At 33.6% G+C, this 20269-nt stretch overlaps 1 protein-coding gene across 1 annotated transcript; it reads right to left on the reverse strand.

Moving 5' to 3' along the window:
* Positions 1 to 212: 212 nt before the first annotated feature.
* Positions 213 to 2970, reverse strand: LOC110933535 (protein FAR1-RELATED SEQUENCE 5-like). Its single transcript, XM_035989328.1, has 5 exons — positions 2889 to 2970; positions 1792 to 2602; positions 1449 to 1710; positions 705 to 1274; positions 213 to 653 (listed from the first exon to the last, which is right to left on the reverse strand). Exons 1-5 carry the CDS (start codon positions 2968 to 2970, stop codon positions 213 to 215), a joined length of 2166 nt encoding a protein of 721 aa, XP_035845221.1.
* Between the last annotated feature and the right edge of the window lie 17299 nt (positions 2971 to 20269).

The raw sequence follows: 20269 nt of genomic DNA on the forward strand, positions 1-20269 counted from the left end.
CCTCGTCAACTTCTTCGGTAGATGAATCATCCTCCGTTGGTTTACCTTTTTTAAGTGGACAATTCCTTTTATCATGCTTCCTTACCCGTTTCCCACAAAAATTACATTTTCTTCTCTTTTTTTTTGAATTTCTTTATTGCTATTTCCTTTGAGCCAACCTGTCGTTTATGCTTTCGACAACCTTTGTTACGGATTTTCTTCGGTGCAGTACACTAGAGCTCCTCTGGTATGGCATGCGAAAGAATTTCCTGGTAGACGACATCCTTCTTATTAATTTCCGGATCATATGGAACTTCTGCAAAGATCTTATCTTTTAATGCCTGTACTTGAGCATCGAGTTCCTCTAATTTATCAATCTTGCCTCTCACTCTGCCTCTACACATTTCCAAATTATCTAATATGTTGCGCCATAATCTTCCGCTACTACTTTGATCAATAGATAACCTGTTCTCAAGGCTATACACACTACTAGGAATAGCATCTCTCCTCCATCTTGGGTGAATATATTGTGTTGGAATCTTATGTACGTTATGATGGCCAAGTACGCAGAACACATGACGACATAGATATCCATTTCGGGTGAATCCCATACACTTGCAGGTAACTGATAGATCTTGTTTGTTAAACGTGACCTGCAATTTAAGGGTGAATTGCTGGAAAAAATGTATTAAAGAAAAAGTATATTGTAAGTGTTAGTTGCTAACCTTGAACTCATTTAAAACTTCTGATGTCTGATCTTGGTGAGCAATCACGAAACAGTTTACTCCATCTGAGATTGATCGTTCAGCAATGTAGCTATTCTCCTTACCCTTGAGAATTTCCTTTTGGACATCCAAGAATATTTTTCTAGCATAAATTACGTTTGCATGACGTTCGATCGGCCATTTAGTTTTGTATTCTGGATTAGTGGTGTCTGTTTGATGAGAGAGTTCACGTTGGTCATTTCGTAACCCATCGACGGACGTATCATAGCACAACATAAACTGTACCAACGTATTGTGTGGACTAGAGTTTGATTTGAACAAATGGTTATCGCTTTCGCACCTAGAAGTGGTCTTCATTAACGTACACATAGGTATTTCGCGAAAATATTCTGGGATCCACTGTTCACGAATCGAATACATCTCAGTCAACCAGGAATGCTCTTCCAAACCATACTCAGCAATAAGTAAATGCCATCTCTTTTCAAATGTTTCTGGTTTGATGTAAACATTCCATACAAGTTTGTGGAATTTTTTCTTGATTTCTGCGTTCCTTTTGTCGTTACCCTTGATCTAGAAAATAAAGAAAAAAAAAACGATATCACTACTGTAGAACTCCGGTGTACACATGTTTACATAAGAATTATAACTAATAATACACATGTGTACATTTAGTTAAAATGCCATATTTAAAACTATGTGTACAAAGTAAGGGCATTATGCTGTAGACATGTTTGTAACAAATACCTTTGCTGGCAACTTTTGAATAATGTGCCACATACATAGTCTGTGGATGGACTTGTCAAATACGTTGGCGACAACTTGTTTCATAGCACAATCCTGATCAGTTAATATCAAGAGTGGCTGTTTTCCATTATGTGCTTGAAGAAATTTTTGGAGTAGCCATGTGTATGATTCAATAGTCTCATTGTGTAACAACCCAGCCCCAAATATTGTGCACTTTTTATGATGGTCAACTCCAGTGAAAGGCACAAAAATCATATCGTACCTGTTTGGAAAAAAAGTTTTCAACTGTAACTGATAACCAACAAGTGTAAGAATTTCATAAATGAAATTTTTAAAAACTCACATATTTGTATGATACGTTGCGTCGAACGCCAAAACATCACCGAACGCTTCGTAGTTTAGTTTAGAAACGCCATCGCACCAAAAAATTAACTGAAGTTCCATATCATTAATATGGGTATCAAAAGTGTAATTAACTTTATTTTCGCTTCGAGCTTTGAACTTGTCAATTATCATTTGCGCGTCTCTATCGCCAATAAAATCTCGAATGTCACGGCCACAATTTTTGTAGTACACAACGGTGCCGTGAACATTATGGTGGCCACCTTTTATTGCAACATGTACCTTGTGGGATTTGGTAGGGCCAAGATTAGCATTGCGGCACTTTGCTATGAACTCTTGTGTAGAAAAATCGAGCTTTCTTCGCTTTAGTGATAAGTCAAGATTCTCGGGAGAGGTAAACCCATGGTTATGTTGTTCAACAAAACCATAGATTTCATAATCAGTTGACTTTTTTATACGACGAAACTTCACACATGCCTTACAATCTGTAACTTTAACATTGGAACGACGCGATGGTGAAGTTGAGTCAATATCATCAGGGTTAGTTTCTTTATGTTTATGTTTGTTCACTGGCGCCCTAGAGCATAAAACGTATCGCCGAGTCGTAATTAACTCGTTGCCTATTTTTACTTTTTTCGAAGTACCCAAACGGGTTCCAAATCCTGCAAGTTGTGCGTACCCCTCGTACATTGCAATTGCTTGTTCAATCATAGTAAATCTAGCTTTCAAAAACGGTTTGACTCCATGGGGGACAATGGGTGTCCAGTACCTAGTCCCATTTGGCATTTCGTAAACATTTCTAGCAACCAACTCTGCCAAATTACAGTAAAAAAATTAATTCAAAAAAACAAAGACAACAATGCTACAGGTCAGTTGTCTACTAGACCGTGTATTATACACATGTGTACTATCATGTAATACACTATTGACATGTAAAATACCGTGTATTATGCACATGTGTACTATCGTTATGGATTAAATAAAACATACCAGTACACATGTGTACTACGGAACTAATAGTTATACACAAGAAAAAATATGACTGAAAACTCTAGTTCAACCAACAAAAGACTAAAACTATAATTCGAATCTTGGTACCTGGATGATCCATTGTTGTAACGAATATATTATCGCCAATGTTTTGGTCAGAATTGAGATTGTCGATTTCTGGGTCGGCCATGAATGATCTTGATACAATAGCACCTACCGGAAAAAAATTCAAATATGTTCAGCAATGTAGTCAAAACGACATCAATTTAATTACATAAATAAACAGTCAAGTTCTCAGTCAATATTCAAGACGTAATTGGAACATATTCGCCGGAAATTTATTCCGGCATAATTTTCGATTTCCGGCGTCTGACGACGACTTAAGCAAAAAAGATGAATGTTACTGATGATATCCAGCGATTAGAGAAGACTTACTCAGCAAAAATCAAAATCCGGCGATATTTTCAGGTTCTTGAAAAGGTTGATGTCCGGCACGATTTCAGGTTTTTGAAAGAAGACGATGTCCGGCGACCTAATCCTAAAAATCGTGAACTGTAGATGATATTTATCATCTAGAATTGTTGATCATGAAGATATGGTTTACGGAAGAAATTGTAACTAAAGATTATGATATGATATGAAAAGATTATGAAATATATTTTTGATAAATATTAAATATGTTAAGATAATCTTTAATAAAAAAAATCGAAATTTAAGATTCTATAATTGTCAATTGTCATTGTTTACGGAAATTGTAACTGAATTTATGATATGAATTTGAAATTAATAAGATAATAATTAAAAATCAATATTTATATGAAGTTACAATCTTACCCTTATCAACTGGAAATGAAATCAATGGTTCAAAAGAGTTCATGCAGTTCACGCTGAAGAAAATGTTCACGTTTGAACCTAATCCTATATATATATAGTAGGAGTTGGGTAGAAAGTGTGTTTTTCCTAGAAAGTCTAGGAAGCAATAAGAACGCGACATGTGGCATTGAAGGATTTTAACTAAAAGGGCAATTGTGTAATTTGAATATTATTTTAATTATGGATTATTTTATTAGGATAACTAACTAACCAGAAAATTATGGAAACTAAATATCCCATTTAATTCAAATTGACAGATTCAATTTAAATCATACAATCCATACAACATATTCACAGGAATTCGTAAAAAAGGATTTTACAACATTGCTGGAGGATTCTTGACATTGTGTTTTAACAACAAGCTTATTTCTTGACGCTGTGTTTTAACAGCAAGCAGATTTGCTGGAGGATTCTTGATATTGTGTTTTAACAGCAAGCAGATTTCTTGACATTGTGTCTTAACAGCAAGCAGATTTCTTGACGCTGTGTTTTAACAGCAAGCAGATTGCTGGCCATTGTGTTTTAACAGCAACCATATTTCTTGACACTGTGTTTTAACAGCAAGCAGATTTCTTGACACTGTGTTTTAACAGCAAGCAGATTGCTGGAGGATTCTTGACATTGTGTTTTAACAGCAAGCAGATTTCTTGACATTGTGTTTTAACAGCAAGCAAATTTCCTTGACGCTGTGTTTTAACAACAAGCAGATTGCTGGACATTGTGTTTTAACAGCAAGCAGATTTCTTGACGCCGTGTTTTAACAGCAAGCAGATTTCTTGACATTGTGTTTTAACAGCAAGCAGATTGCTGGACACACTATCAGTGTCTTCGTCTTCAACACAACCCAGTGTCTTCGTCTTCAACACACTGTCATCATCAACATTAAAATGGTAAAACACATAAACCGTAAAACACACTGTCATCATCAACATATTCAGATGTCATTTTAAAACACATTGTCATCATCAACCTTAAAATGGTGAAACACATCAACCTTAAAGTGGCAAAACACATCAACCTTAAATCATACAACGAAGATACGAAAGTGAATCGGGTAACCTAGAGTTAAATGAGACTGACCTGGATTCGAAAAGGGCTCGCCGGAAACCTTGACTGATCGTCGGCGGCGGCGTCACCCCAGCCGCTCCTCTCTGCCTACCCCCTTCAGGTCGCTGAGCACCACCACCACAGCGCCATCCTGCGCCGCCACCTAACCCCACAAAATCCCTCCTCCACTGTGTGTTGCGGCCATCACCGTTTTGAGGTTTTTCATTCGACACTCATCACATTTATTTTCATTCAATACATTGCATGAAAGACAAACTGATACATAATAAAGACAACAAATTTAATTGATATTGGTCCAATAAGAATTTGATTCTTATCACTGTTGTCGGCCACAATATTTCAATATTCAGTTTGCATGCGAGGTTAGTATGACACAATATTATCGGTCCAATAGTCTTCATTTTTGGTGGAAATTTGTTGAACATTGAAGCTTGTTTGAAATTTTGAGAAGTGATGTCAACTATCGAGTGGCTAATCGTTCGATTAGCGATCCGATCCACATGAAGTTTTGAGGTTTTTGGAGGTGGGTTTAGAGAGGGAGAGAGAGAGAGAGAGAGAAAGAAAGAGGGGAAATCGCATGAATTTAGGGATTGGTTATTGATATGGCAGTTTCTTAACTGATTTAAAACACTTCTAATTACCAAAATACCCTCACCATATTAAAAGTCTCTAATTATATAACTCAGATATTACGAAAATGCCATCCATTTAATCTAAGCCATTAAACACACTCATCTAATGGCCCAGATCGCTTTCTACACTTTCTAGGAAAAACACACTTTCCGCAGGATCCCTACTATATATATATATATATATATATATATATATATATATATATATATATATATATATATAATATAATTATAATAAATGGTTTCATAATGTCATTTGTTAATGTAGCTAAATACTGAGATTCCAATACAACCGACTCATACCAAGGATGTTGTTGATCCTAAAGTTATTGAGACTGCTCCTACTCTACTTGTTCGTAGTGAGCATGTTCCTACACCGTATGTTCTTACATTGTCTGTCTCTACGGAGCCTGTTCCTACACCACTTGTCTCCACTGAGCTTGTTCTTACACCGCTTGTCTCTACTGAGCCTGTACGTACACACCTGTTTCCAATATACGTATACAACTTGCATAACCTAACGACATATTACCAATGTGTCGTCGAGTCATACGTTCGAGCAATAAACAATTTTTCCAAACAAGTCTAGCTAGTTGGGTGAACGTAATACTTTGCCACTTTGGCCCAACTACTCTGGCTATGGGGTGTTCACGGTCCGGTTTTATGGTTTATAGGTCAAAAAAGTATGCCAAACAACTATTAATGTTTTTTTTTATCATAGAAAACCGAAACCGAACTGTTGAAATTTGAAACCAAATCGTGAATAACGGTTTAATCTGTGTTCGGTTTCACTGTTTAGAACTTATAACTATAACCAAAGAGGTACGCTTAAAATGGATGTGAGTATACATCAGTAATTTCAGTTTAACATCTAACATCACTTTTGAGTTTTGACCATGATAAAAAAAATATAGATCAAGTAAAACGAATTATTTGACCATAAAGTTCTATTGCTATAACCTTAAAAATGGATTAATCCTCCTTATTTTCTTGTTCATATTTCTATTTTGTTATAACTATTTGGTTTGTTGTTTTAGGTTGTTAAGTTTAATAAATTTTGTTACCTTTATATTTTCTTGATTCTCATTCGGTTTTAATTTAATTATTTTGTTTTGTGGTACAATATTTGTTTTGAGTTTGGACAATTGGTTGAGATCTTAGGTGAGAAAAAAGTGATGCTCCGTAGGCGACACATAGACGTATTTTTTTCCCACTCAGAAATGCCAAAAATGAGTGTAACAAGAGGGGTGTGATTTATTTACGTTAGTTCTATATATATTAACAAATGCAATGTAATTGAATAAATATTAATAAAACTGTGCACGATTAATGAACAACCCACATAAAATCCTTATTCCATAAAATTTTAGTTAAAACCCATATGCATGGGCGTAACATAGTGGGCGCGGTAGGGGGCGAACGACCCCCAAACTTTTCGGCCAGTAGTGAAGAGTATGTAGTTTTCATATAGAAATTTTTGGGTATACATTTATTTGACCCCCCGGTTTTATAGAAATTTTTCGGTATATATGTCTTCGACCCCTCGGTCAGAAATCTCAAGCTTCGCCACTGCCCATATGCAACCCAACACATCACGGTCTATACAATATTACTTCTGTTATTTTAATTAACATGCCCTTGTGTAACTTAACACATTACGGTCCAACAACACAATATGCAGCGCACTATTGAATTATAACCCGTATACCTTGTTCTCTCTCTTAACAACAGACACAAACCCTAAAATGGAACAAGATGAAGCATACTAGCATAGTATGCATCGCGGTCTCTTTCTATCTCTCTCTCACTATATATACATTGTTTCATCTTGTTCTATTTTGTCGAACCATACCTTGTTGACAACGGGGGTGTTTAGGATTCCTTTTAACTTATGACTTATTAACTTTTTATAAGTCATAAGTCACAAATTTTCACTTCTCATTTTCTCGTTTTTAAACCATAAACCTCCTTCTCAACTCTTATCTAAACACTATCAAAATGACTTATTAACTTTTGAGTAAACTGCCAAACTGGTCCATAATGTTTGGTCACTTTATTCCAAAATTCAAAACTTTTGAATCTGGGTCCCTGTGGTTTCAATTTTTTTTTTTTTGCCATTTTCATCCAAAAGCAAAATCTGGTCAGATTTTTCAGTTAAGAACCAGCGTTTTTATCTTTTTCCTCCCTTTTAATAAAGGGCAAAATTGTTAGATTTTTTTAGTTTGTTATTATAAAACGTTAAAAGACTATTTTGCCCTTCATTAACTGAAAAATTTGACCAGATTTTGATTTTGGATGAAAATGACAATAAATTGAAACCGATCCAAAAGGTTTGAGTTTTATACTAAAGTGACAAAAATGACCAAACCTTAGGGACCATTTTGGCAGTTTACTTTTAATTTTTTATAAGTCAATAAGTTAAAAGGAGCTCCAGAATAAGTTAACCCAAACACCCACAACATATCACAGATCCACATCCCGATGCACCCCACCGTTCAAAAGGTTCCCCCGTTGGGCGTTGATGGTCCGACGTGGCATGGAACCACGCTTCTTACACTCAGTCTAAAGGGTTGGGCATGTGTGCTTTATCGTCCAAGTAGGCATTAGTAAGTTGTAAATAATGCTTAGACCACTTTTAAAAAATTAAAGAGTTGCTCCTCTCATAAACTAAATTTGCTAATTAATATATAGTTAACTAATTAATTTGACTTGAATAATTGAAAAATTATAAACCATAATTGAAGTTGTTGTGTAACCTAAATTTCGGTGTCCATAATAATTTCAGTATGGAGTTGCACTTTACAATGATATGGAGATGCGGATACAACTTTTTAAGGCACCAACATGTGGTACAAGTGGACTATACTACTTTCATAAAAAAAAGGTAAACAAAAGTTAGTTTTTACTTTTTAATGGTTATTATGATCTGGTTTACTTAAAATGAAAGACAAGTATAGAGGTAATTTATTCTAGTTCTCCATGTTCATAAAACCGGACATAGAATTTCTTGGTTAGTTGAACGGTTCGGATGAAGTTCCGGGCGTGTTCGACGTTTTTCCTAATTTTTTTTTCTAGTTTTTAGATCTAGGAATTCAACTTTCCTACACCTAACCTAATGTATTTTGAATATGGCTAGACTTCTTAAAAGATAAGCTTAATAACCTGCACCTAATAGAATTCTGAATCCGCTGGCACAACACCAAAACAAACCTTTGTCTAATATTATACATTCTATCATTTCGTTCTTGCCAAACAAAGTAGATAGTAGCTGACACCGCTAACCTTTGTATAATACACTAGACTGATTTGAGCTTAACAAATGTAATTTTTCATTTGTTTGTAGGTTGTCAGAGAGGGCTGGTAGAAAAAGTTTAGAATTCCCGTTGCCATAGAATCTGTACAGCCGGACACTGATATTGGGCAAGTGTAATCCAAATGGGCCTCTGACACTTTAAGTATGTGAACAAATAATGGCACACCAACCCAATCCCCCAATAAAGGTATAGGTGTACAAAATCAGTTTGGGTTATAACCCGACCCGGTTTTTTTCCTAATGGTCCAAAGAAGTTCAGGTTAGAAACCCGGTTTTAAAGGTCCAACCCACTCAAACCGACCAAAGTCCTGTTCAAAACCAGTTTGGCCATTTAAAACTAGTTTTTAGTTGGTTTTTCGGTTTGGATCCAAACCTTGGGTCGGGTCAGATCGGTTTGGTCCAAACTAGTTTTTTGTGCCATCGGGTTGGGTCGGGTATCGGCTAATCAGTTTGGGACCGATTTATCTTACACCTTTAGAATAAAGGTGGTGGAGAATATTGATATTGGATAAGAATATGTACAGTCTCTTCTTTTCAAATTGGGCCTCCCATACTTTATGTACGTGCACAAAAACGACCCACCAACTCTATCCCCAAATAGAGTAGATGTGCAAAGAATAACTTGTCATATAACTCAAAACGGTTAATAACAGATAGAATACAAAGTTTTTAGGCGCAAGCTAACCCACGCGCTTGTAATGGTGTTCACAGTCCGGTTTGGTCTGGGATTTTGGTTGTATCAATTTAAACCAAACCAGCCGACGGTTTGGTGATTCGGTTTTGATGGGTTTAAATTGTGTTTTTTAGTACCCTTTTGGTTTTATAGTATCCATTTTTAAACTAGCTAGCAATGAAAGATGTTAGGTGTTTTGATGAAACAAAAAGTGACCAAAACAATAATTAAAATTTGCTAGTATAAATCAAAGTTGAAAGATAGTGTTAATATATTCTTTGTTGTATAGATTTTACTTATTTAGAATCTGATTTTATTCTTTACAAGCAACTAAAAAAGTACATGATAAAAATTCTAATAAAACAAACGAAACAATGTAAGATTAAGTAATAAAATCTTATCAAAGTAGTTTATTTAAACAAATGGTAAAGTTTTGGTAGTTTTATTTTATCATATAAAAAGAAAATGTGTGATGCAAAACATTTTGGTGATAAAAGCACTAAAAATATACTAAAAACAAACTTTAACAACATTACTAACACTTCGATCATTTCATTAAAAGTCAAGTTTAGAAAAACAATAGCACAATACTAAGAATGGTTTTTGACCCTTGGCTCTATTATTATAACTTGGAAACCAAATTACAATAACTCACTCATACATAACCTTTGACCCTTGGCTATATATATAGGATGAGATCATTTCAGAACCCTAAATATTTACAGAACTCGCAGAACTCCTAATAAATAATTTTTTTATTTATATATTTTTATATTTAGGATAACTTTATCATTTATTATATGTATTTTCATCATTACATACATCTTAAGAGTAATTTTATCATATTTTATATGAATTTTTGTGATTACATATATGTAAACTAGTATTTTTTACATATATGTAATAAGTTGTTACACGTATATATAATATGACTATTACACATATGTAAACTACTCTTAACATGTATGTAATCATAGAAATACATATAATAAATGATAAAAGTGCACAAAATATAAAAATATATTTATAAAGTGATTGTTTATTAGGAATTCTGAAAGTTCTGTAATTATTTAGAGTTCTGAAATGAACCCAACCCTATATATATATATATATATATATATATATATATATATATATATATTATCAAATAAGTTACTATACTAACTTATGAATGGTTTTTATGACAGTGAGGGATTCGAGAATTCAGTTTCTCAGCAGTTTACAGATATTTGGGACCAAAAGACACCCCTTATTGTTGTTGCTACGTAGGGGCCCACCTAATGATCAATATACAACGGCAACTTGGTTATAATCACTGTGGTTATATCGCCACAAGAGTTGGTAAATCATCAGTGTTACTCGACAGAGGCAGTAAGTAACTGTCTTGCGAGTGGGGTGCATGCTACATATAATCAACAATTCCTAAGAATGGCTAACATGACACCCACAAAATTATTTATGTCTGAAGAAAGTTACAAAATTGGCGGCCTTAGAATATATGAACGGTCTTCACAAATTGCAAACGCTCTTTTGGAAAACTTTTCTAGAGATGCAAATGTAATATACCCGGTTTTTGGCGTTATTAGTGTGGGTGATTTAAGGTCGGATTTGGCAAAGGTAGCAACAAAAACGAACCCCTTTGTTCATGCAGGGTCTTCCATAGCTGATGATGACCTACATGTCGTTCTTGTTACGGGAATATATGTTGTATCCCTTAACCCATTACGTATAAGCGTCGAAACAAAAAATTCATATGGAGAAAAGTGGGGTAACAACAGATGTACTTGGATCGATTCTAGAGTCTTGGAAGAGATTGGTGTCCCTTATGGTGTCCCTTACATGGGGTCTTGTGATACCAGGAGAAAAGAAGCTTCAACCTCAAAAGGAATTGCTCAAAATGCCCATAAAATTTGCAAGGTATTATTTACTAAATTATTATTTGGGATGTGATCATTTATCATTCTTAAGAGTTATTTATATTATATGGTAATCAAATGTGACTCCTTAAGAGTTATTTATATTATGCTTTTTAGGAACGGCGACCTTTCTGTATTAGGCTACCGTACTTTTCAAATTGGAGAGCCCCGTTGCCTCACTCTGGCCAGACTATGTTGTCTAAACCGGGCTCATGCTAGCTTCAGAGTTTGGCTTGGGCGTTCCCCGGGAAACCATACCGCCAGCTGCCACTTGATAGTCGTTGTGCCACCACAAGCGTAGAACTCTCAGGCGTAACACACGGTGGGACGAAAACCCGGGTGGGCTCAGGACAGAGCCTGACACCTTTGTACATAACTTGGCGTCTATATATACCAGTGCTGTGTAGACAACATTTTTTTAGTTTGCTGCGTTCTTGTATCAACTTTTGTAACATTTTAACACTTGGTGTTTTCAAGATCTCTGACATGTGGGGTTACCAGGCTAACTTTTGGTGGAGGTATGTGTAGTTTTTGTTGAAATGGGCCCATAGAAAAAGTGGGGTGGGGGGGGGGACTGGATGAAGGACCATATGAATGTTAGATCTAGAACGCGCAATTTTTGGCTCCCCAAAATTTACATGAACTAATTACTTGGAGGGGAAAAACGGTAGAATTTTTTTTTTATAATAGAAGGTTACTTTTTTTTACATGATGTCATTTTTTTACATGTCTTTGTTCACAAAACAGGTACTATTTTTACATGAAACTATAATAAGTTTTTTCAGGTGATCCCCTTTTTACATGAAACTAAAATAAGTTCTTTCGGGTGATCGTACTTTTTACGTTTTATGTCACGGGTAAAAAACTACTTCAATAGGCATAAAAAGGGTGGCAATATCTTTTTTACATGAACTTAATTACTTTTTTTAGCATGCAAGTATTTTGCATTCACTATTATTTCTTCCAATAATTATAGCTTTTTCCTAAAAATTACATGACCTAACTAATAGTTGGGAAGAAACGTACTTTTTGTTTAAAGCTTAAGGTTTTTTTTTTTTTTTACAAGAATGTAAATACTTTTACATGAACGTAACCATTTTTTTAATAAGAAGGTACCCTTTGGGCTAAACGTACCCACTTGTTACTTGTCATACCTCCTCCTTGAAAAAAGTTAATTTTAAATCCCCCCCCTATAAAAATCCTGATTTTAAAAGGTTTTTTTTAAGTCTCGGATACGTAACTTTATTATATTACAATAATATAAAAACTTGTCATTTCATCTCTTATATCGGATGCGTAAAAAAAACAGTTAATTGGTAATTTCATCTCGTCGATGTAGCATGCCTAAACCCTTGGATTTATGACTTTTGATGTCCAATGGTGATGACAATTCGTTTGTGGTAACAAAATATGATTTGCGATATTAAATAACACTAAATTCAATCAGTGATTTGTCATTTGTGATAATAATATATGATTTGCGATAACAGTTAACACTAAATTCAATCAGTGATTTAGTGATAATAATTCGAACGGTAGTCCAAAAAGAAAACTAAATAAATAATTAATATAAGCGGTCAAAAAAAAGTTTGAACAGTGATATCAATTTTCAGAGATAAATCAAATTATGAAAAAAAAAAGAAAAAGAAAAGAACCATAGGTGATAGTTCAAACTAACTAAAAGTCATATACATAACTAATCTTCTATCTATACTTTCTATAAAAGTAGAAATCCTAATGACATAAAAAAAGAGGTGTTAGTCAGAGAGGCTGTCCAACAAGGCTTTTCTTATGTCATCAACGTTGAGGTGGCAACCATAGAGGAGCCATATTGATATCATAAAGCTTAATATTAAAACACTTTAAAATTCAAAACTCTGGCCCACATTCATCAAACCTCTACCTTCCATTCATGCTTCAAACCACTGCCTTCGATTCATGCTTCAAACATCTTGCCAGATTCAAATTTCAAAATTCTAGCTCCAGATTTAAAATTCAAACAATATAGATATATAAAGTTCTTTTTAATTTCAAATTCTCATAACAAACATAAACTCTATCTCTCTCTCTCTCTCTCTCTCTCTCTCTCTCTCTCTCTCTCTCTCTACGGTTTCAATTTCCCCCCTCTCTCTGTTTCTCATCGGAGCTTGAGAATTCCATCAGCAAACTGCGAAGAAGTAGATGACGAATCTCCTAGGTCAACACACAGCCTACGTCGCCAATCTCGACCCTCAGGTACTGTTTATTCATCATGTTTACCATCGATTTGAATATTATGCAGACCAACGGTAGTTTAAAAATAGATATTTTTTGATTTTTTTTATCACAAACTGTAGGTTTGTATGCTAAATGTTCTTCAGGTAGATCTTGTTGGATTTGTTATTTGGTGTGGAAGTCTTGAGTTCATTGGCCGAACTTCTAAATGTAATCAAGGTTATAAAATAGATCTCAACTTTAGTGATGAAGAGGTAATGTCTGTTTGTGTTTAAAAATATATGTATATGTGTATATTCTTGATTCATCATGTTTTACCATCAATTTGAATATTATGCAGACCAACGGTAGTTTAAAAATAGATATTTTTTGATTTTTTTTAATCACAAACTGTAGGTTTGTATGCTAAATGTTCTTCATGTAGATCTTGCTGGATTTGTTATTTGGTGTGGAAGTCTTGAGTTTGTTGGCCGAACTTCAAAATGCAATCAAGGTTATAAAATGGATCTCAACTTTATTGATGAAGAGGTAATGTCTGTTTGTGTTTAAAAATAGATGTATATGTGTGTATTCTTGATTCTATGCTTTGTAGGTTTGTAATATAAATGTTCTTGAGTTTTGTTTCCTTCTGCAATCATAACTATAGTCTATATTTCTGGCAATATAATAACAGGTTGAATGAATATTCATTAGTTGTTTTTATCACAAACTGTATGTTTGTATGCCATAAAATACAAAAGAAGTTTAAATGTTCTCCAGGTCGATCTTGCTGGATTTGTTATTTGGTGCGGAAGTCTTGAGTTCGTTGGCCGAGCTTCAAAACAAACTAACTGTATGAAAGGCGAGATTCAAGCCTTGGAGTAAGTGGTGGCTTACATGTTCAGTCATTGATTCAAATTATTGTTTATGTTTACTGTTGAATGATCTTAGAAATGAGATAAGGGCTGTTGGTATTTAAAGGGAATCAGGGTAATGCTAAAAAATGACAACTCTTGAGTATGTGATGGCTGTTATAAATGAGACTAACAGTCTTTGTATCTAATGTGGAATCATGGTGATAAATGAGATCAACAAATTTATTGCCTCTTAGGGTGAATATGTATCATAATTTTCGAATGATTTTATGTTGTTATTCATTCAGTTTGAAGTTTTGATTTTATAGATTCTAGAAAACTGGTCATAAATTAGTGTTTAGTTTATGGTTAAATGAATATTGTTTCCATGTAGGGTTACGGTTTTTTCGATGTATTGTGTGGAATAATTATTCTCTGCAGTTTAACGAATTAATCTCTAAAATGACAGCTCTTGAGTATGTGATGGCTGTTATACAACATGTAAAGTGTAAGGAAATGTAAAGGTAATTTTTGTTACTTTCTGCAAATCATAACTATACTCTTTATTTCTGGCAATATAATAACAAGTTGAATGAATATTCATTAGTTGTTTTGTGATCTGTTGCAAGGAAGTTGGTGATGTTACAGAAGACTTTTCAGCAGCCTTCGGTTGAAAGGGATTCTGGATTATATCTGAATGGAAAGTAAAAACTACTTATTTTGAAGACTAAAATTGTGGTTTTTAGTTATGTGTATCTTACCTGTTGTGTTTGAAAGTTTGGTATGTTATGGCTACAATTTGAATCATCTAAACTGATAGATTTTGTATGTAATTGCTACAATTTGAATATTATTGTTATTATATTATTGTTAATGTTCATTTTTTTGGACAAGTAGTAGTGTTATATATTATTTTTAGTGACTGAGTACTACTTTAATGAATTGGTTAGTAGGAAAACTGTTAGAATCTGTTGAGCAGTCTTCGCTTCAACAGACCTTATCATCTGTTGATCATGGTCTGTTAAAGCTCTGCTGTTAAACATTCTCTGTTGAACTGCATCATCTGTTAGTCCATAGCAGAGTTTCTCTTTGGCAGACCTTTGCTTGAACCGTCTCGGTGTTTATCAGCAGATGTTCATCATGATGCGTGTGTAAACAGATGTTTGAAATCCTCTGTTGAACTGCATCATCTGTTAAGGCACAACAGATGTTAGCAATCTATACTGTGGAATGATCAGCAGAGGTTATGTTTGGCAGACCTTTGTTTCAACAGTTTTTTTGTTTATCAGCAGAGGACCTTTGGTTCAACAGACTTTGCTTCAACATATGTTGTCTTGAAGAGAGCTTTGGGTTTGGCAGATTTTAGCGAAATAGATGTCGAGTGTGTCCTTTTAGTTTCAGATGTTTAAAGACTATATCAACTGTTAAGTAACACCAGATGTTAGCTTTATGATGCTTTTGTATTCATATTCAGCAGCAGAGGTTGTGTTTATCAGCAGAGGTTGTTTGCTACAACAGTCTTTGTCTTTATTAGCAGAGGTTGTTTGGAACAACAGACTTTGCTTGAACAGATTTTCTGTTTCACAGAGCTTTTGGTTTGGCAGACTTTATCTAAATAGATGTTGAGTGCATCCCTTTTGTAGATGTTAAAAGACTGTTATTTGTAATTAGAGGTTAATTCAAGTGAAGTTATGACAATGATCACCCATAAATTTGTTGAAGTCTTTTAAATGTCGATGACTACCCATAAATTTGTTAAAGCCTTTTAAGTGTCAATGACTGCCCATAAATTTACAAAGTATAATTCAAGTTGTAATGTATCATGAAGAGCCATTAAAATATATGGAGAATGTACAACAAAGGTTTAAGTTAATATAAATAACAAGATAAGCATACATGATTATAATTTAAATATTCGTAAATCGTAAGTTTTCAAAATATAGAAGTTTGATACATCACCATCCCATAATTTATCTCAAATGAGATAATACCAACAACTACAACTATCTGTAGACTTTCTTTAAGATCAGTTTGGCTTTTTCTTCAGAGTGGACAACTTTGCATCTCATATTTCTGTAGATACCATTGGGCTTCGTGAACTTCTTAGTCCATTGACAAGCCGCGTATCTAAATCCCTTGCCATGCTTCTCCCGTCGAAAGCAATTACAGTGTCAACTCCATTCAGGTTTTCAACTGTCATCTTCAATGTTCTATGAATCCTTGATAAAGAGGCTACTTTCACATTCAGACGCTTAAAAATAAATATAAAATACCAATAATTAATAAGAAATAAATAATGTATTTAAGGAAAGTAACAAAAAAAAACCAGCTTAATTGTAACAAACATTTAACATCCAAAGAATGAGGCATAATATATTAACAGAATAAACTTACGAAATGTTTGTTGCAGTACCATACGAAGGGTATACATCTGGATCAGCTTCATAATCTGAGATAGCGGCATCAAAATCTGCGTCGTCGACATCATCGGATGATTCATCCGATACAACATCATCACTATCAGAATCTGTGTCATTGGATTCTTCAACATCTGACTGGTGATCCAAATCCTCGGTAATTGGAGCAACTTCTAAATTGGGTGAGGAAGTATCGTTTTTCGGACTGTCATTGGCTTTGGGTGCAACAATCTCACATCTATTCAAATCAAAGGCAGTAAGCAGAAAGATGTAATCCACTACGTATCTTAAAACAAGTACAATTCCTGTTTGCATACCCATGTAGTGTACAACCTTTTCCCATCCATCGGTTATAAAGTAACAATTCCGAAGAAGATCACGTTGAAGTACTACATCAAAAGAGTCCCACTGATTCACATAGATCTTAAATGTCTCTTTAAGTTTATCAACTCCAATACTGACGTTAACTAACTCCTTGGGTGTTAGCTGAACAAAAAGATATAACATTATGAAATCAACAAAGGTATAGTAAAATTAACAACTATATCACTAATTACTATAGTAACATTTAAGTATTGGATTAAAATACCAAAACTTACCAACATGTCCTTACAAACATCAGTAAAACTATGGGAGAATGAATCCATACATCCAAAGTTCCTCTCAAACGATATTGATGTGAACATAGAAATCATTGGGAGTTTTGTTGGATAATGATGAACTTTTTCAAAAGGTGTCAGCAGATATGTATATGGTGCAGTTTTTTTAAATACCAACAGACATCCTTCTTTCAATGAAAGGTCAGAGACAACCGAGGACCATCCTTCTTTTAGAGCAAAACTTCCATTGTGTTTTGAGAATCGGTAATCCCATCTCATACCGTTTACACACTCTATAACTCCAACGTTACCAGGAACTTCTTTGAGTAAATGATTGTTTGCAAAGTTTTGTGGTATTATCTGTTGAGTTCAAATATTTAAGTATTGGCAAGTGTTATATGTGAATTAATTGTTAACAATAAAACTGTAGAAAATGGTTTTAATGTAATAATCTTATCAAGATTTTGGAATTAAGAGAGTCCAAATATTTATAAAAAGACGTCTTCCAAGATATGATGTTTCTGGTTAAAAATCAAAGAAAAAAGAGACAATGTATTTTATCAGATACTTCATTATTTATAAAGACTGTGATAACAAATATGAACCAACAATGTTTAACATATCTATGGCATTCAGATAATGCATTTAATATATCGATTTATCTAGAGTATATCAATAAATAAAGATTCCTCTAAAAACTGTAGAATCGAGTAGCAAGGAAATAACTTTTTTTTATGCAAGTCCATAAATAAAAGATTTGTCATTTAATCATATTATTTAATATCAAGTAAGAAAAACAACAAGATATACCTTATCGATTGCTTTCAACAAACCAAATGTAGCACCATATCAAAGAAAACTTCAAATAGGAAACATTATAAAAAATAAAAAAGCTTGTAAAATTAAATTGATACATCATCTAAAACATGCAATACATGAGAACAGTCTTCATAACAGTTGTTAATCATGTGCATATGAAACTAATGTGTATACAAATTTTAATAAATATTATTACACCTTGATCGAAGTTGTTGATGATGTTAAAAGTAAGAAGTATTCAAGTGGAGTGATTGAATATTGAAATGGACATCAGTGATTAAAACTTGAAGCACTTTTTATGAGATCAGACAAACAATTTTGTAAAGGAATGTGGAGAGTCGCTAAAAAGGTAAAGTATGTTTCTATCTGCCTCTATGTAAAAAGGTAAACCGCCATTGGAATAATGAATTACATTTTACCGCCATTGAGATAAGGAAGTTACATTCTACCCTCTAATAATACAACTGTCATTTTCAAATAATTAAAACCATTTTCAAAATACTTTGAAAGTCTTTTTCTTGAGTGCTTAACAATCTTCTTCATTCAGATATTTGAAATTATGGATACAGATAATAGAATTTCAAGTAAGTATGAACTGTTCTTTCAACCAAGTTAAAGTCAAGTCTGTGCTGAAGCAAGGAAAAAAAGGAAGCGTGTTCTGCAACAAAAGCGAAACAACAGTAGTTTTCATTGTACATCAACATCCGATTCTGTTAAAAGGATTCCATTATTAAACACTCCAAGTGGTATGCCTTATAGGTTTGCAAATAAAATTTTACAAGAAAAATATATATTTATATGTTATGTTTTGGGAATCCTTACACATGTTTCGCCTTTTACAAGTTTCAACAACCAATGTTGAAAGAAGGAGTGTGTATCATTTTCCTGCTTATGCTACTCCAAATATTAGTAGTAATTTGTTTCACTCATCTACAGAAGTAAAAGGTATACTTACTGCATATATTTTTTGGTAATTTCAAAATATTTCACAATACGTTCAAAGTTCTTTCCTTAAGTGGTCAACAATCTTCTTCATTCAGGTATTTTAAATTATGGATACAGATAACACCATTTCAAGTAAGTATGAAGTGCTCCTTCAAGCAAGTCAACGTCAAAGCTGTGCTGAAGAAAGAGAAAAAAGGAAGTATGTTCTTCAACAAAAGAGAAACAACAGAGGTTGTCATCCTACATCAACATCTGATTCTGTTGAAAGGATTCCATTTTCAAATACTTCAAGTGGTATGCGTTATAGTTTTGCAAACAAAATTTAAAAGAAATATGTATGTATATGTTATGTTTTTGGAATCCTTACATATGTTCTATTTTACAAGTTTCAACCACCAATGTTGAAAACCACTAATGTTGAAAGAAGGAATGTGTATCATCTTCCTGCTTATGCTACTCCAAATATTAGTAGTAATTTGTTTCACTCATCTACAAAAGTAAAAGGTATACTTACTGCAGATATTTTTTTGGTAATTTCAAATAATTTTCACAATACGTTCAAAGTTCTTTTCTCGAGTGGTCAACAATCTTCTTCATTCAAGTATTTTAAATTATGGATACAGATAACACAATTTCAAGTAAGTATGAAGTGCTCCTTCAAGCAAGTCAACATCAAAGCTGTGCTGAAGAAAGAGAAAAAAGGAAGTATGTTCTTCAACAAAAGAGAAACAACAGAGGTTGTCATCCTACATCAACACCTGATTCTGTTAAAAGGATTCCATTTTCAAATACTTCAAGTGGTATGTGTTATAGTTTTGCAAACAAAATTTAAAAGAAATATGTATGTATATGTTATGTTTTTGGAATCCTTACATATGTTCTATTTTACAAGCTTCAACCACCAATGTCGAAAGAAGGAATGTGTATCACCTTCCTACTTATTTTACCCCAGATATTAGTAGTAATGTGTGTCACTCATCTACAAAAGAAAAATGTAAACTTACTGCATATATTTTTTTTCTAATTTAATTATGAATTGTAGTTTTGTTCATTTATTTTATATACTTTTGTCTTATAAGATTCATCAAGAAAAATCTCATCAAGGAATGTACATCACACTCCTTTTGGAAGTACTAAGCAAACATCCTATTTTGTTGAGAGGACTCCATTATCAGATATTACAAATT

Source organism: Helianthus annuus, chromosome 4 (genome assembly GCF_002127325.2).
Source record: "Helianthus annuus cultivar XRQ/B chromosome 4, HanXRQr2.0-SUNRISE, whole genome shotgun sequence".
Lineage (NCBI taxonomy): Eukaryota > Viridiplantae > Streptophyta > Magnoliopsida > Asterales > Asteraceae > Helianthus > Helianthus annuus.